General features: G+C 30.9%; 1 protein-coding gene across 1 annotated transcript in view; it reads right to left on the bottom strand.

Annotated features, from left to right (window-relative positions):
* The window catches only part of LOC110022009 (nardilysin-like), a 124,059-nt gene that overhangs the window by 46,696 nt on the left and 61,498 nt on the right, over nucleotides 1-15,865 (bottom strand). Inside the window, exon 11 of the mRNA XM_020720772.1 lies at nucleotides 14,479-14,634. Coding sequence (XP_020576431.1) covers nucleotides 14,479-14,634 — 156 coding nt within the window. The remainder of the gene's footprint in view (nucleotides 1-14,478; nucleotides 14,635-15,865) is intronic.

The following is a 15,865-nucleotide window of genomic DNA, read 5'->3' as shown; positions in this document are numbered from 1 at the left end:
CACCGGCTCTTCAGATCAGCCACCCAGCCCCTCGGGTCGGCCTCCTTGGGTTGGCCTCCATGGGTTGGCCACCCAGCTCCAGCCAGCCACCCAATCATCGATGTACTCTAATGCTTTAGAATGATAAAAAGACCAAAATACCTTGTACTGCACTCCTTAAAGCAAGGGCACTTTTCAAATATTATGTTTCTCTATTATCCTCTTTTGTAAATAGAGGACCCTTGGCAGGTGTAAAAGGTCGAAGTCTCTCTCTCTCTCAACCCCCATGTAAAAGGGAACTCTTCCGTTCATCCTACTTATAAACTTTGGGTTGTGTGGAATAAAAAGATGCAAAAGAGTCCAGGAATACCGCTCTTTGCCCCCCCCCCCCCCCCTCTCTCTCTCTCTCTCTCTCTCTCTCTCTCTCTCTCTCTCTCTCTCTTTCTCTCATTATCTTTCAGCTTTTCTCGGATTCAGCGCTCTATTCCTTGGGCACAAGCCAAAGAATAGGTTTGGGTTCAACAGGATCAAAATTCTCTTTCAGATTTGTTTTCTACACCATCCAAAACCGTTATCCCCCAAGCTACATCTTCTTCTTTCCAACTAATTCATTTAACCTATTGTATCCTCTAACAAATATTTGCTCCGTCACATATGCAACCACATTTTAATAGGATTATTTTTTTCATGTTCTCGCATTGGGGGTCATGCAAATAATTTCCGAGACATAGATAGTTATTTATGGTTTTCTCCATATTTGTATTTTATTGGCTTCTAGGGAAATTTTTGCACTGTAGCATAATGTAGATTCTCTATTTAAGAACTATACAAGTTTATTTTTCCATGGTCAATAAAACACTGAGAGATGTGAACCCTTCATTGATCTTCACATTATTATCTACACATTTATTTTAAAGAAAAATTTACATATGTAGAACACAATTTATACATATTTACGCTCACACCTAACATAGGTAGTACTTTAAACCTATGCATGAAAAGATGTATTCTACCTTAAAAATTGGTAAGTGTTATTTTTTATTTGATATTAAAGATTTTAGCACTGTGTAAATATGAAAGTTTAGGTGTGAAATACATAAATGCATGAGAATTATGTATTTAAATGTAAATACCCCTATTATTGAGAAGTATTTACATACATACACACAATTTGTATGTATTTACATATTTAACACCTAAATTTTCATATTTACACATATAGCACAATTTTTTAATATCACATCAAAAATAGCACTATTACGTAATTTTAAAAGTGAAAAACACCATTTCATGCATTGGTTTTTGACACCTAAGTTATAAATGTAATATGAAAGCTTAGGTGCTATCTATGTAAATACAAGAGAATTGTGCGGTATATATGTAAATTTTCCTATTTTTAATAGAAAAGTTAGCTGAGAAGTTTCTACCACCTCAAAGAATTCAATGATCAAGAAAGCTACACACAAGCTTTCATGTAATCTTTACATTATAAAACCTATAAATCCAATAAAAAAGAACATGACTCAAACAATTACAACTTGACCATCCTTCCTTTGCTATTCTCCAAACAATCTTCCATGAATATTAAAAAAAAATAAAGAGAAACGGGCCAAAAAAGGTCCATTAAAAAAGTTATGGGGCTATTTTAGTTACAAATAATAAATATGTTCAATTTAGTCCTTTGACTCTTCAATAGGATCCAAAGTAGTTTCTCTATTGGACTATTTGGGAACATATTTGAGAATTTTAAAGACTAATTTGGATCAAATTTGAAAATTCAAGGGACAACATTGAACAGATTAGACAGTTTGGAGCTAAAATACTTTATAAACAAGCCAGATAAATTTTGAACTTTCTCAAAAATTAATATTATAAAATCTCATTGTGATGCTTATGAGTTAGACAAACACAAAGGTATTAATTTTCTAATAATTGACCCAAGAACCTAACAAACTTCTTTTTCCCGCATTCATAGTGACAATTAGGGCTATGCTCTGCATCAAATATTTTTGGGGCTAAGTAATTTCTGTACTTTATTGATGATGACGCCCAAGTGTAATGGATCTTTTGACAAAAAATGAAGAAGTGATAGATCATTCTCACCATTTTTAATATAATAAAAATCAAATTGATAGTAAAATAAAAACAAAGGATCTAACAATGTCAAAAAATTTCTATCATTCACTCTCTTAATAATTGTAATTAAAAATAATAATACAAAAAGTCATCTAATATGCATAAACCACCACAAAATGAGTTAATTGAACAAAAGTAAAGCCATCTGCTTGTGATACTGAGAAAGTTGTCTTATTGACAAACATCATAAACTGGTTCATAATAAAAGTCATTAGGTTAATGATTCTCGCATGATTCCTACACCAATACTTTACTTGAATACCTTAAAAAACATTTCTCCCAAGAAATTTGAGAGTATTTTTTTTTATAAATACACATCTCTATTTCAGAAACAGCCACTCTTACAAAAACTTGCACCAAACCCACCTTTCAGCTCAGCAATTACAAGTCTCTACAAGAAATGAAAATGCATCTCAATCTACACAATTCCAATTAACTAAATCAATCTCTATTACTAGATCTACTGAGGGAATCATTGAGCCTATATATAAAAGTAGAACTTACACTGAACATCGCTACTATTATCTCTCATACTCATCAATTCTTCATTCCAGTCTACATATTATTTTTATACTTAAATTATCTCTAAGACTTTAAATAATGTGAGTTGAAATAATAATATGAAAGAAAAAATGAAAACTCATAAAAAATGGAAATTAGGATGCTATTAAAAGGAAAGAAACCAATAAGATGCAAACAGATCTTTATTGAATTTGATAGCTCAGTGTAAACATATAAAGAAAAACTAGAGACTAAAGGTTACACTCAAACATGTGAGATGGATTATCCTGAAATCTTTGCTCCAAATGCTAAAATGACATTTTAAAAATCTTTCATCTTTAGTAGTTAATAGGGACTAGAAAATAGAACAAGAATACATTTCTATGTTGACAAATTTTCTATAGAGACCCCTTCAGAATTTTGCTAAGAAAAAGAAATAACTGTATGTAAACTAAAAAAATTCATTGTATAGATTGAAAAAATCTCTAAGGGCATAGTTCAAAAAATTTGCCAAGAAAAAGCTCAAACATGGGATACAAACAAAACTAATGCGGCTATACATTAATTGTGAAGCACACGGCTTCAAGGGAAGGCTCCACAAAAATAGTTTATGCCAACAATATCATGATTATAAAGACTAACAACGAAGTGTAAACTTTCAGCAAAAAGCCACACTAATAATTTGATGTAATAGATTTAGGTAAACTAAAGTATTTTCTTAAAATTCAAGTTGCAAGATCTCCAAAAAACACTTCATATCACAATAAAAATACATAAAAAGCCTATTGAAAGAAACATGTAAGTTGAGATGCAAGCCTATTGAGAGCCCAACAAATTTAATCATATGCTTGAAAATGCGCTCAGAGACATGATAGGCCAAAAAAAAAAGAAAGAAAATCCTCTGAATAAGGATACGTATCTATGAGGTTGTAATATCCAAGTCTCTTATGCATATGGGATTCAGCCAAAATACTCGGGAGTATGATTTGTTAACAAATACTTTAATGTCTATTAAAATAAATTTTCACGTTATTTTGGTCTTTAGTAAATTTTTTTAAATAATTCGTTCAAAAATAATAAATAAATACTCTGAAAACATATAAAAGAAAACTTTAATTTATAAGCTTTGCATAATTTTTTTAAGCTCGTTATGAGTCTGATTTACAAATCTTCACCACAACGCATAGAATGATGAACTCTTATTAACATGATTTTTCTATATTTTTCTGAGAACTATAAATTTAAAAATAAAAGATTAATAATACAATAATAATTTCTTAAGAAATACACAAGAGAAGAAACAAACTTATTTTTTTGAGCCAGTAAACATCTAATTTGCAAACCGTTTTCACCAAAGAATCCTAGAAATAATAACCTATTTTAATAAATAGTTTTTCATAATTTTTGGAACTCTTAATTTCAAAATATAAAAAGATTTAAATACATATTTTAATTTAGTCCAAACAATTTGCATAATTACAACTATACCATGGCAATTATTTTGACATGAATTCCACCAATTTGCCCCGTACAAAATCTTCCCATGGCTTGTTTTACCTAAACCGAAGAGAGCATTTGGAAATTTAGGAGAAAAACAAACAGAGAGAGAGAGAGAGAGAGAATAATGTTTTTTTGGGGTCCTGGCATGGTTTTCATCCTACAGCTAGTTAGAAAAGTTGATTGCACAAAGTAGATTACCGTTACCCTGCCTCTATTTTCAATGACTTTGTTTTTCTATGTTTCTCTTATTTTTATATGTCCAAAGCACGCAAAAACAAGAATTCTCAATATTTTGGTTTTCACCATATTATTTCCAATATGTTGTTGTCCTAGCCATTCTGCATATTTTAACATAAGCATATTGAATATTTACTGGGTATTTCTTATATTTGAGGCATATTTCCAAATTTGAGTTAAATAAACTTCACTAAAATATAATTAAAATGAAATATTATGAAATATTGGCACAAGTGTCATTACAACCAGGTTTTACCTACAACTTTTGTTTCGATTAGTGCATATGATTTCATGTATACATTTACTACTATGGACTTTAATATTTTGCTTTACATACAAGCTATACATACACTATGTTTGGTATAATAAGCCATATATTGAGTATAATACAGTTGGTCGAACATGTTATGAGTGTTATGAAATATGTATACACAAGAAAGGCTAGCTATTATGATTCAGTTGAACCGATGGGCTTTCCTTTAAATGGTTTATTGGTGCAAACCTAATACAGATTAGAAGTTATAAGAGGTAAATATGATATGATAAAAGTGTTGATAAGATGAGGGAGATGACTCCCATCTACTACGAAATTTGACTATTTTGAATATTTTTACTAGCATGATATTATATGATATTGTACATGTTTTACTATGATTTGTACAAGAAAAATAACATATATGATTAGCTATATTCGATGACACCCTTCTAGATTGGATGTAGACTTCACTCTCGCATAAGATGATTAGCTCCAGCTCCCGCCAAAAGCATTTGAATTCCATGTCAGACTGTCCATACCACAGCTAGAAATGGAATCACAAGTTGCTGACAAACGAGAGCGAAGGTGCATCGGAGATGGCAACGTTGAAAGAGCAGATAGCATATGAAATTTTCGAATATTGAATGGACTGACTTGTTAATTTAAGAACTTCTATTTTTATTGTATCTCAATTGTATCACGGATATTTTTGGATTTGAAACTTTAATGTGATTGCCTTTTGTTTATTTTATGTCTGAGTTTTGTATGTTTTTATACTTTTTTTTTTGGTGGGCTTGTGAGGTAGATGATGAGATTCCGAACCTTATGGGTTCTTCTGGATGGCCTATTTCTCATTGTGTGTTCGCGTTGCGTGTTAAATCCCAATGAAGGCAACCGAGTAGCTTTCTTCTTCTGGATGCATCAGGTTATGAGGTATTTCTGGATGGCTTTTTTTGTGTATAAGCACCGTGAAGGCATCCAAATACCTCTGTTCTTTTTGAGTTCGCAGGTTTTAGGCTACTCCGAATGGTCTTTTTTTGGTGGTTGGGACATGTAATACATGGGAGGTTGATTATATGTGAGTTAAAGGTAACTAATAACTCATTTCTCTACGAGGTCAACTATCATATAGTAGTGACAGATTCGTTGGTTGGCGCGGAGAGTTGTCTGAGCCCTCACACCAGCCCTTTTTTTGTGTTCTTCTATTTTATGTTTCATCTTTATTTTTTTCGTGAGCTTCTTAAATACATGATGAGACTTTGGCCCTTATGGGCTCTCGGAGTACTCACGTATACTATTTTTTTCTAATCAAATTTCATTTTTTTATTCAATATTGTTTCTTATTTTCAATTTCTATTTTTTTCTAATCAAATTTCATTTTTTTATTCAATATTGTTTCTTATTTTCAATTTTAACTTTTTTTTTAATTTATCTGATCTTACGACTGACGTTTTTTCTCTTTAATAATTGTAGGACGATGAACTTCAGGTTTTCGAGGAACTCCGGACGAGTGTTATGCCGCTGCGGACTGTCGTCTTTGTTACTCACGACGCACAAACCACATAGCTACGGGCGGCAGTTCTACAGCTGCCCGCAGTAAGCAGACGGACCGGACGACTAAGCTCTTCAGGTGGGTATACAGTCCAGTCAATTCTAAAGTATCCCAAAAGAAAATGTTGCTCAAGATTCGGCGGTATCCCAACCGATAATGTTGCTCGGGGTTCTACAGTGTCCCAACCAGACAACATTGATCGTGACATGCTTCTGCAGTTTAAAATAAATATTTTCAATCTTTTACTTGTAATTTTAACATGTTATTTCTTCTTTTTTTAGATTTCTTGATACTCACTATTAAATGAGGTGTATGTTTTTTTTTACAGTTATGAAGGAGTTTTATTGATTCTGAAATGTCTAATGTGTAGTTATTGTAGTTTTGTAACAAAACAACACAATTGTTGTGTGTCAGATTGGTCATTTATCTAGAAAAATCTGCAAATTAGTTGTTTTTTAAACGCACAAAAAACAGCTAAACAGCTTATCCAAAAAAGGGGCAGAATGGTCATTTATCTAAAATCAGCTATTTTCTAAACGCACAAACAAAACAGCTAGCCAGCTTATCAGGATAAGCTGTTTATCTGGATAAGTTGAACAAATCCTAAGTGGAAACAATTCAAAACATAACTTCTTTTTTTTGCATATGTCTATAAAGCATCTATACACATCAAAATTCTTACATGATACAAATTTCATTTGATACATCATCTCAATAATTCTTTATCTAGTGATGACTATAAACAAAATATGATCATCAATTAAGCCTGATTTTATACATAGTCACAATTTTTTTATCTTTTTCTATAAAATCAATTATAATAATCTAGTGATTTATTAGGCTGAACAAATTAAATAAATCTAACACAACCAAATACTCACAAATAATATACAATGTCCATAAATCATGAATGGACATAATCACAAAACAGAGAATAAATGTCTACTACCAGCAATAAATTCAAAATTAAATTTTGATTAGGTAAAGATTTATATTAAATTGCTAATAGTCAATGGTCCTATCGCATACATATTAACTTTAATTACACCAAATCTTTATTTTATTTATTTATTAATTGTTGTGTGATATTTCATATCATACATCATTCTAAGACTGTTCTATCTTACAACAAACGAAGAAATAAAATATGTTCATAAACTTAAGCATGATTTCTTGAACAACATTAACCTTTATTTCTTTTTATTGAAATTTTAGAGAGATTTTATATCTTTGAATATTCGTAATTTTTATTTTCAGAAATTAGTATCCTTGGTATGCTATAATTCTTGTTTCCTTCTATTATCATAAGTTATGACTGATTTCATGTTTCTCGTAATATGTGTGTCATCCTCCTTTATTTATCTTGTAATCATCCACTTGATATTGTTTATGCACAACAGAGGACAACTGAAAAGAAAGGTCTACTAATCCTTTGCACATCCCAGAATCCGAGAACCCACAAGGAAACACCCTCATTGATTTTTAATGAAAGAGCACAAAACGGCTCTTACTTTTATTACCACAAAATAAAAATACAAAAAGGGTGGCCACAAGCACCTCTACACCCCACAAAAATAAAATACAAACCCACAAAACGAAAAAACCTAAGCGGCTGTAGCCACCAAACAAAAACAACAACAAAAATACAAAACAGAAAAAATACTAAGAAGTACAAATATACGGGGAATCCATCAAATCTCCCTTAACTAAACAAGTGAGAACCTCAGGTAACTCAGTAGAAAAAAAAAGCTCTTTGAGTCTTCAACCCTTGCTTTGTTGTCCAATCCGCACACTTATTGTCTTCACGATGATAATCCCCTCGTTGATCTTTTATCTCATGTTTAATCCACTTCTTCAAATTTTAAGCCTTTTAGTCTTGAATCTGAGTTGAGTTTGAATCCTAAGTCTAATGTGTCTAGCCTTCACATTGAGGAAAGATCTTGCACCCAACATTCATTGTCCCATTATGTGTCGTACGAAAACCTTCCACCCACTTTTCGTGATTTTTCCTCATAAATGTCTTATATTCAAAGAGATAAAAGCTCTTGAAAAAAATGAGATGTGGGTATTAGTTGATCTACCTAAAATAAAGAAAATTATTGGGTGCAAATAAGTGTTTGCAATCAAATATAATTCTGAAGGCTCTCTAAAATGATACAAGGCTCAATTGGTTGACATGGGATTCACTAAAACCTAAGATATTGATTATTTAGAAACATTCACCAAGGTCGCAAAAATAAACTAATAGAGGTGTCCCTTGCAACTAATCTTGACTAAGCCCTACATAGTTGGATGTAAAGAATATCTTTCTCAATAGGGACTTGGAGGAAACAATATATATGGATAAACTGTCAAAACTAAGTGAGAAAATTGGCACAAAAATGTGTAAAATAAAAAATTCCTTACACGAGTTGAAGCAGACACCAAAAACATGTTTGGAGAAATTTAGACTATTTGTTAAAGAACAGGGGTATACTCAAGGGCATGGAGTACATACAAGATTCTTCAAACATTCAAAGGATGAGAAGATGGTCATACTAATTGTGTACGTGGATATATTATTCTCATCGAAAATGATAAGATGAATTATTTGAAGATTTCCCTATCATCTGCTTTTAAAACCAATGACTTATGGTCTCTGAGGTATAATACACAAGTTAATACTCATGAATGATCAAAATCATATTTAATATAAATTTAAAATTAAATTTTAATAAGATAAAGATTTAAATTAACATACTTATAAAAGAAGATATCAATAAAATTGCATAGGTAATTTTACAAAGTATATTATGTTAGTGAATGGCCCAGTTACTTGCACATTAATTTTAGTCGCACAAAATTTTCTTTTCCTTTATTTATTTATTATATAATATCTTATATCTCACTTTAGTTTCAGAATGTATCATGTACAACTTTCTAGTTGAATGATTATCATAAGGTAGTGGGTTATAAACCCACATCACATACACAAGATATAAATTCATTATGAATGCTATATCATCAAGTTCAATAAAAGCTGAGATGAAACCCGACATTATTGTTGTTAAACTACATTAAAAATGCTTTTTCCCTAATTGAGGATATTTTTCTCTCAAATGTATAGGTATCATAAAATTATCATTGCCAACTTATCACCCCCCAAGACATTCTATTTCTTAAGCTAAATATATCTTCATCATTTAACATTTAAATAAGCACATGAATCACTTTCAAATATGTTGAACAATTATATATGCACAAAGGAAACTAGATACTTTCATTTAAGTGTTGCCAATTAACAAAACATTTGTATAATAATTATGTATTTAATTACCAACTAGTATTATCAAAATTTGTGGGATCATCTACACATAAATAGTATGCTGTTTACTTTCTAAATATGAAGAATTTCTATTACATTGCACCATCACTTTAATTACCAATAATTGCACATGCAATACACTAAAAAAAAAATAGGTTCATACATTAGAATTTGCATATCTTACACAATTGATGATTTGTCCCATTGAATCTAATGCCTCAAAACTTCTTCCTTTTGTAAACAATCTCAATATTACTTCTCCTCATACAAGCATTGAAACCTACCATTCATAATTGAAATCTATATATTAGATAAATACTAAAATCCTGATTTTAAATTAAAAAAGAAATTAGCTTTATTACTTTCTTCCAACTATTCCCTTCTTCCCTTCCTCATTCCCCTCTCCTCTTTTTCTTCGTCATCTTTTTCTACTATGCTCCTCCTCCTCCACTTATATCCTCATTTTTCCCTGCGATCAGCTTCTATTTTCAGCCTCTATTTCAGCCTTCTGCTCAGAGGAAAAAAATTAAGGAAAAAGGAAAGGTGAAGCTAAGTGTTATCATTTTAATACATACATACATACATATATATATATATATATGATTCAATTTCAGCTACTACAATAGCGTGAAGAGTAAAATTGAAGTAAGACTTCGGCAAAATTTTATTTAAATAGAAACTAATTTCAAAACTTTCACATCTTTGAGAATTTGCATATATTTCTATAAATCAAAATAAAAATTTTGAAATGTAGATTACAATAGAATAATTATTGATATTTTCCATAGGAGTTGAAATTTAAAAGTATAATTTATTAGAATATTTTGCACTTTACCTTATCAAAAATTAGGAATTACATATCACAAATTGGACTAAAAGTTGCGTATGTTGTTGGTGTGATATATCAATTCATATATAATCTAAAGAAAACACATCTCGGGACAATTCATTAAACTTTATAATATCTAAATATGAACTGCAGGTAAAAATTTTTTTTTTTTTAAAAGGGAGGATATGGCATTGAAACCTATACATATGCTAATTGTGTATGAAGCATGGTTGATAAGAGATTAACTTTTAAAATATTGCATATTCTTAAGAGACAATTTCATGACTTCGATAAGTTAAAAATAAAAATTGGTCATAAGAACCAACATAGAAGCCAAATTTAGGTCTATGATACTTGAAATCTGTGAATTGTTATGACTTGAAATTATTCTGGAAGATGATTTAAATGACAAGGGACCATGAAGCTCTATTATGATAAGAAGTCAAAGATTAATATTGCACAAAAACTTTGGTAATATCACTGTACTGGGAATATTGAAGTTGACAAACATTGTTTTAACAAAAAAAAAAAAGTAAGATAATTATCTAATTTAACCTCTGATATCATAGAAAAAAATTTGTTCACATTCTCAACAAAGAGTGATCATTGGAAATCTTCAAAAGCTGTCAAGCAGACTTGGAATAGACAACAACTATTCATTTGATTGAAAGGGAGTGTTGAAATCGGCAGTCTAAGAACCTCCACTCCAATTCCCAGTTGTCTGCCCAAGTGCCTTACATACTACCCATGCTAGTTTCTCTGTCTCCTTCCAGCCCGCGTACCATTCAATCCCTTTAGTGTGGCCAATTGCATCAGTATTGATCTATATAATCATTGTTCTCACCTCACCAGCCCACAGGTGAAGCTTTAATTCTGAGTCAGGTTGAACTGCTCTGCCCACTTGGTAAACTTGTTCTGAGTATGGTTCCCCAACAACCATATGGATACCTATGCACATTGCTACCAGATAATGACAGAAACCTTAAACTAATGACACTGAAAGGGATTACAAACAGCCTCAGGGCAGGTCAATGTCCCAATGCTTCCGCATTGAGTTCAAAGACATCCACATAAAGGTCATAAAGCTAGCAGCAAATGTAGTAATGTGGTCCAAGAGAGAAGAGAAGTTATGTACTCCACTTTCACAGCTGCAGTCAACCAGCAACGCATACAACTATTACTATTCCGTGACTTGTGTCGCAATAAACAGTGAATAATAATGCTCAAGTGAAGAAGTTTAAGTATTTTTCATAAACACTACACCTTATCTCTCTTCCAGCAACCATCCTATAAATTTAAAACTGCTTCAAAAAATTCCCCAATATCCTCCTTAAATATAAATTCATAAATAATACTCAAAAAAGAATCTATATAGCCCCTCTTTCTATGCAACTATTTAGCAAACCTCCATTCAAAGTTTAAACTTAAATTCAAATAAAAACTTTGATTCTAAATTTGAATTAAAACTACAAATTTTAAAATCAAATTTAAACTCGGGTTCAAAATTTAAATTCAGGTTTTACTCAACAATCATCTCATCCCCTAAACAATGTCTTTGATGGCTAACAGAATAACGAAACTATCCTAAATATATTCTAATAAAATCATATAACGCTTGAAAATCAACGCGAAAACTGAATCAATCAGCACAAATACCACTCAAACAAAACTCAATCCATATTTCATCCAAAAGTGCATATTTATGACATTTACTATTGAACAACACTTTTATAGTTTTTTAAATAGTATGTTCACAGTTCAAACACACAATCCAAGACAATTCCCTCCTCCTTCAGCTTCTCAAGGCAACCAAGCCCTTTAAAACACTATCAGCACTCTAGGCATCCAGTTTCCATCCATCATTGATAGATACTGATTGGTGACCAATACCTGAGCCAGAACTTCAACTTGAAGCCAATTCTGGACCTAAGTCAAACACTAAACCTGAGCTAGATTTTGCCTTAACCTGAATCTTTGCATCAATTTGAGCCTGATTCTAAGCAAAAAAAGCCCACATCTGTTGAGCTTGCTAAGCAACCAGAACTTGATCACCAAGATTAATGAGCTGAAGTTTGACAACTGGGCTTGAACATGAGTTAGATGAAGACCATTCAAAGTAGGTTTATAACTACTACTCAAAATCATATCAACATTGTTTTTAAAATGCTATAATTTAGAAATAATAGCACATATTTGAGTTTTTTTTTCATTATATGTCATTAGCTTTGTTACCTAAGCGTTAAGTGCATTTTTCTTTAGGTTCGACATTTATTTGCTTGAGGAATATATGAGGAGTTCTAAAATTTATCTTGAATTTTATTTGAAAACTAGATAATTAAGAAAATTAATCTGGAAAAATACTTTGAATAGATGTTTGGCTTTGGTAGTGTCGTTTATGGCTTTAGAAAAATTGCGAAAACTAATATTAATGATAGGCAAATATGTCTAGGTTCATTCTGGAGACTTCAACAACTTCCAAGGTGTTTAGATTGACCAAAAAAACCAATGTAACAAAATTAAATTAGACTCAACCGCATCCTAGGCTAACCACATTTGGTTGGAGTTCAGTGGATTAAAATTAGGCAGGTGTTTTGAAAATGTAGAGGAATGCAAGAAGAAATTTCCCAAAGCCAAAAATAGGCTCTCACAGCAAAAAAAAATAAAAGTGCAAGGAAAATTAAAACCTTGCTCATCAAAGCAATAGTATGATGGAATCATCAAATTTGCACCTCCTTGGGCTTGCCATCAAGCCTCCAAATCTTGAATAAAAATTAAAAACTATTTTCTCAATCAGTCAACCATCATTCAGTCAAAATAACAAATACATATATCCTTATACTAGCCCTAATGTTACTTAAAAGAAGAGAGCAAAAATGGGAGAAAGCGTTGGGCTATGTTGCAAAAGAAGGCTTTGGGATATATTGGCCGGCCCAAGCAAAAAGAAATAATTATTTAATTAACTAGATGATAATAAAATTAATTAAACATCTCATGATTATAACTTATTTCCCTCAATATTTAAAATTTTAAATTTAAATTAAAATTCAATTATCAAAGTTTTCAAAGAAATTCATAATAATAAAACTTAAATATACTCTTATTAAATAATGCACTCAATGAAAACTTGAACTTGGCTCAATTAAAACTCGATCAAGTTTGTTAAAATTTATAAATAACCAAATTTAAACATTTTTAAATACATAAATGGTTAAATGAACCAAACGTAAACATAATTCAAATCATTTATTTGCATTTGCAAACAAACTCATTCATTGATCAACAAGTGACATGAAAAATACTATTTATCAGTTTGATGATAGTTCATATTATATTTGAAAATTTATTCAAAATAAATTTGATTAATAAAAACTTATTTAATTACATATTTAATAATAATATATCATAATTTAATATAAATATGCATATGAATTTAATGCAAATTTTTATTCTTAATTTCAATGATATAGTTTCTTGATACTTATTCAAAATATATTCAATTGCTTATTTGTTATGATTTGCAAAATTGCTTCATAATAAATTTATATAAAAATCCAGGTACTAATTCGAATGCTTAGCCTGTTTATTAACTTTTTGAATTGCTCATTCAATTAAAGAAAAAATTAAGTAAAAGTCAAGTATGATTACCAAAAAATTTATGAAAGCTAAGTATGAACAAATATGTGAAAAATCAGCTAGATCTATAGCTGAACAGGAACTTAAAAAATGTTCGAGCCAATTCTAGTTCACAGCATGCCCCAACTCAGCTCCAAGATAGCCCTATTCCTAACTTCCATCTATATGCATAAAAATAATAGTTTGGCTCTCATCTATATCATGATCCCTCCTTCATTCCTCTCTCCACCATGTTTCCATTAATTCTAGACACTCAAAGAAGCAACTCATGATCCCAAAAACTTCCCCATCCCAACGTCCCTAACAAGCTATATACCAAAAAAAAAATTGACTTAGGTTATTCTGCAGAAACTCAAAGACTACCATCACTTCAATAAAGGAAAGCAATTTACTCTATAAATGGAAAACAATTTATTGATCAGTTATGCGCATCAAGAAAGATCACAACCTTTTGTAAGGGGCAAGAGACAGAATCGTCAAACATAGCATAAAATCAAAAACTTACTCAGCTTCCAGCGAAAATTAAAGATAAAAGAAAGCAGCAGAATTACCCTGTAATTCCTTGTTGAAAAACTTTGATAACACGTTGATCCTCATGTTTTTCGGGGAAAAATAGCTCAAGATATATTCTACCAATTTTGGATCCCACTGCTCAAAAGCATAATCCCCATAAATGATATGTTCTTCAGAATAAAAATGTAAATTCTCTGCAGAAAGAAATCAAAATCACTTTAGCACAGAACTGGAAGTTTCTTCAACTTGCAAATCTGATTATCCTAGCATTTTATGAAACCATGAATTGCAAAATTGTACAAAATTGATCAGCTACTGCCAGTGTATCTTGGGTCAATTAATTAGCAAAGGCAAAGTAGTTGAGGTAGGACATCTTGGGATCGAGTACTTCTCTATGCAAATTTGTGTTTAGTGAATAGAACAAGCTCATCAAAGATATAACTTGCAATCTGGTTATTTTAATTCCGCAAAAAAATCATCTCATTAGATGAAAATCAATCAATATATAAAATTTGCCACAAATGATACATAAAGATCCTCAAAAGAAAAACCTTTCAACTAATTTGAGTTCAAACAAACAATACAATGGATAGCATTCGCATTGCAAGAAGAAAATCACATTGTAGATGATTTGACCAAATCCTATTCACACAAACTAAATCCAAAAAGACAATAGGTACATAAAAAAGAACATATTTTTTAATCCAATCCACTTTGCTGCCAAGCCTCAAACTCACTAATTGTTCATCATTAAAAAAAAAACATTATTACTTCCTAGATGAGAAGGGCTTAAGCTAAAAGGAGAATAAATATTGTTAATAAATAATACAAGTTTTTATACCGCAAGAGCCTGATTTATAATGGAAAAAAATTCCCAAAATAAGTAGCTTCAACAAATACCAAAATTAGACCAAAAAAAAGTTTCCATACAAAGAATATAAATTATAGTTGTCGTAAGAGCAGTGCCCAATACCAAGAAGTCGAATAGGGAAACAATGCCATTTTAGCATACTTTAAATATTCAGCTACAATAAACTGTACACTGTAGAGTCAAGTTCAAATCATTAACCCTCAATAAAAAAATAAATAAATAATAATAAATAAAATAAAAATAAAAAAACAGAAAGACTGGAACAGTTGCATATAAAATTTCATATTGAAGAGAACATAATATCCCAAAAAAGGGAGACAACAGGTTTTAATTGAAGAGAATAGGGAACACACTTGGATAAAAAGAGAGGGCTTACATGCTAAAAAAGAGAATTAGAAAATAGCTAAACTAGAAAACTAGCTATATGGAAGCAACAAGAAACAATGGCTAGAGACTAAATGGAACCAAACCAAAAAAAAACACAATTTTTAAGGAGAATAATAAATTAACAATAAGGATTATCATTCTAAGCATGTTTACAACAAAGCAAACAT

Source organism: Phalaenopsis equestris, unplaced genomic scaffold (genome assembly GCF_001263595.1).
Source record: "Phalaenopsis equestris unplaced genomic scaffold, ASM126359v1 Scaffold000161, whole genome shotgun sequence".
Classification (NCBI taxonomy): domain Eukaryota; kingdom Viridiplantae; phylum Streptophyta; class Magnoliopsida; order Asparagales; family Orchidaceae; genus Phalaenopsis; species Phalaenopsis equestris.
The sequence above is the reverse complement of the archived record's forward strand: the minus strand, read 5'-3'. Positions and strand labels throughout refer to the sequence as shown.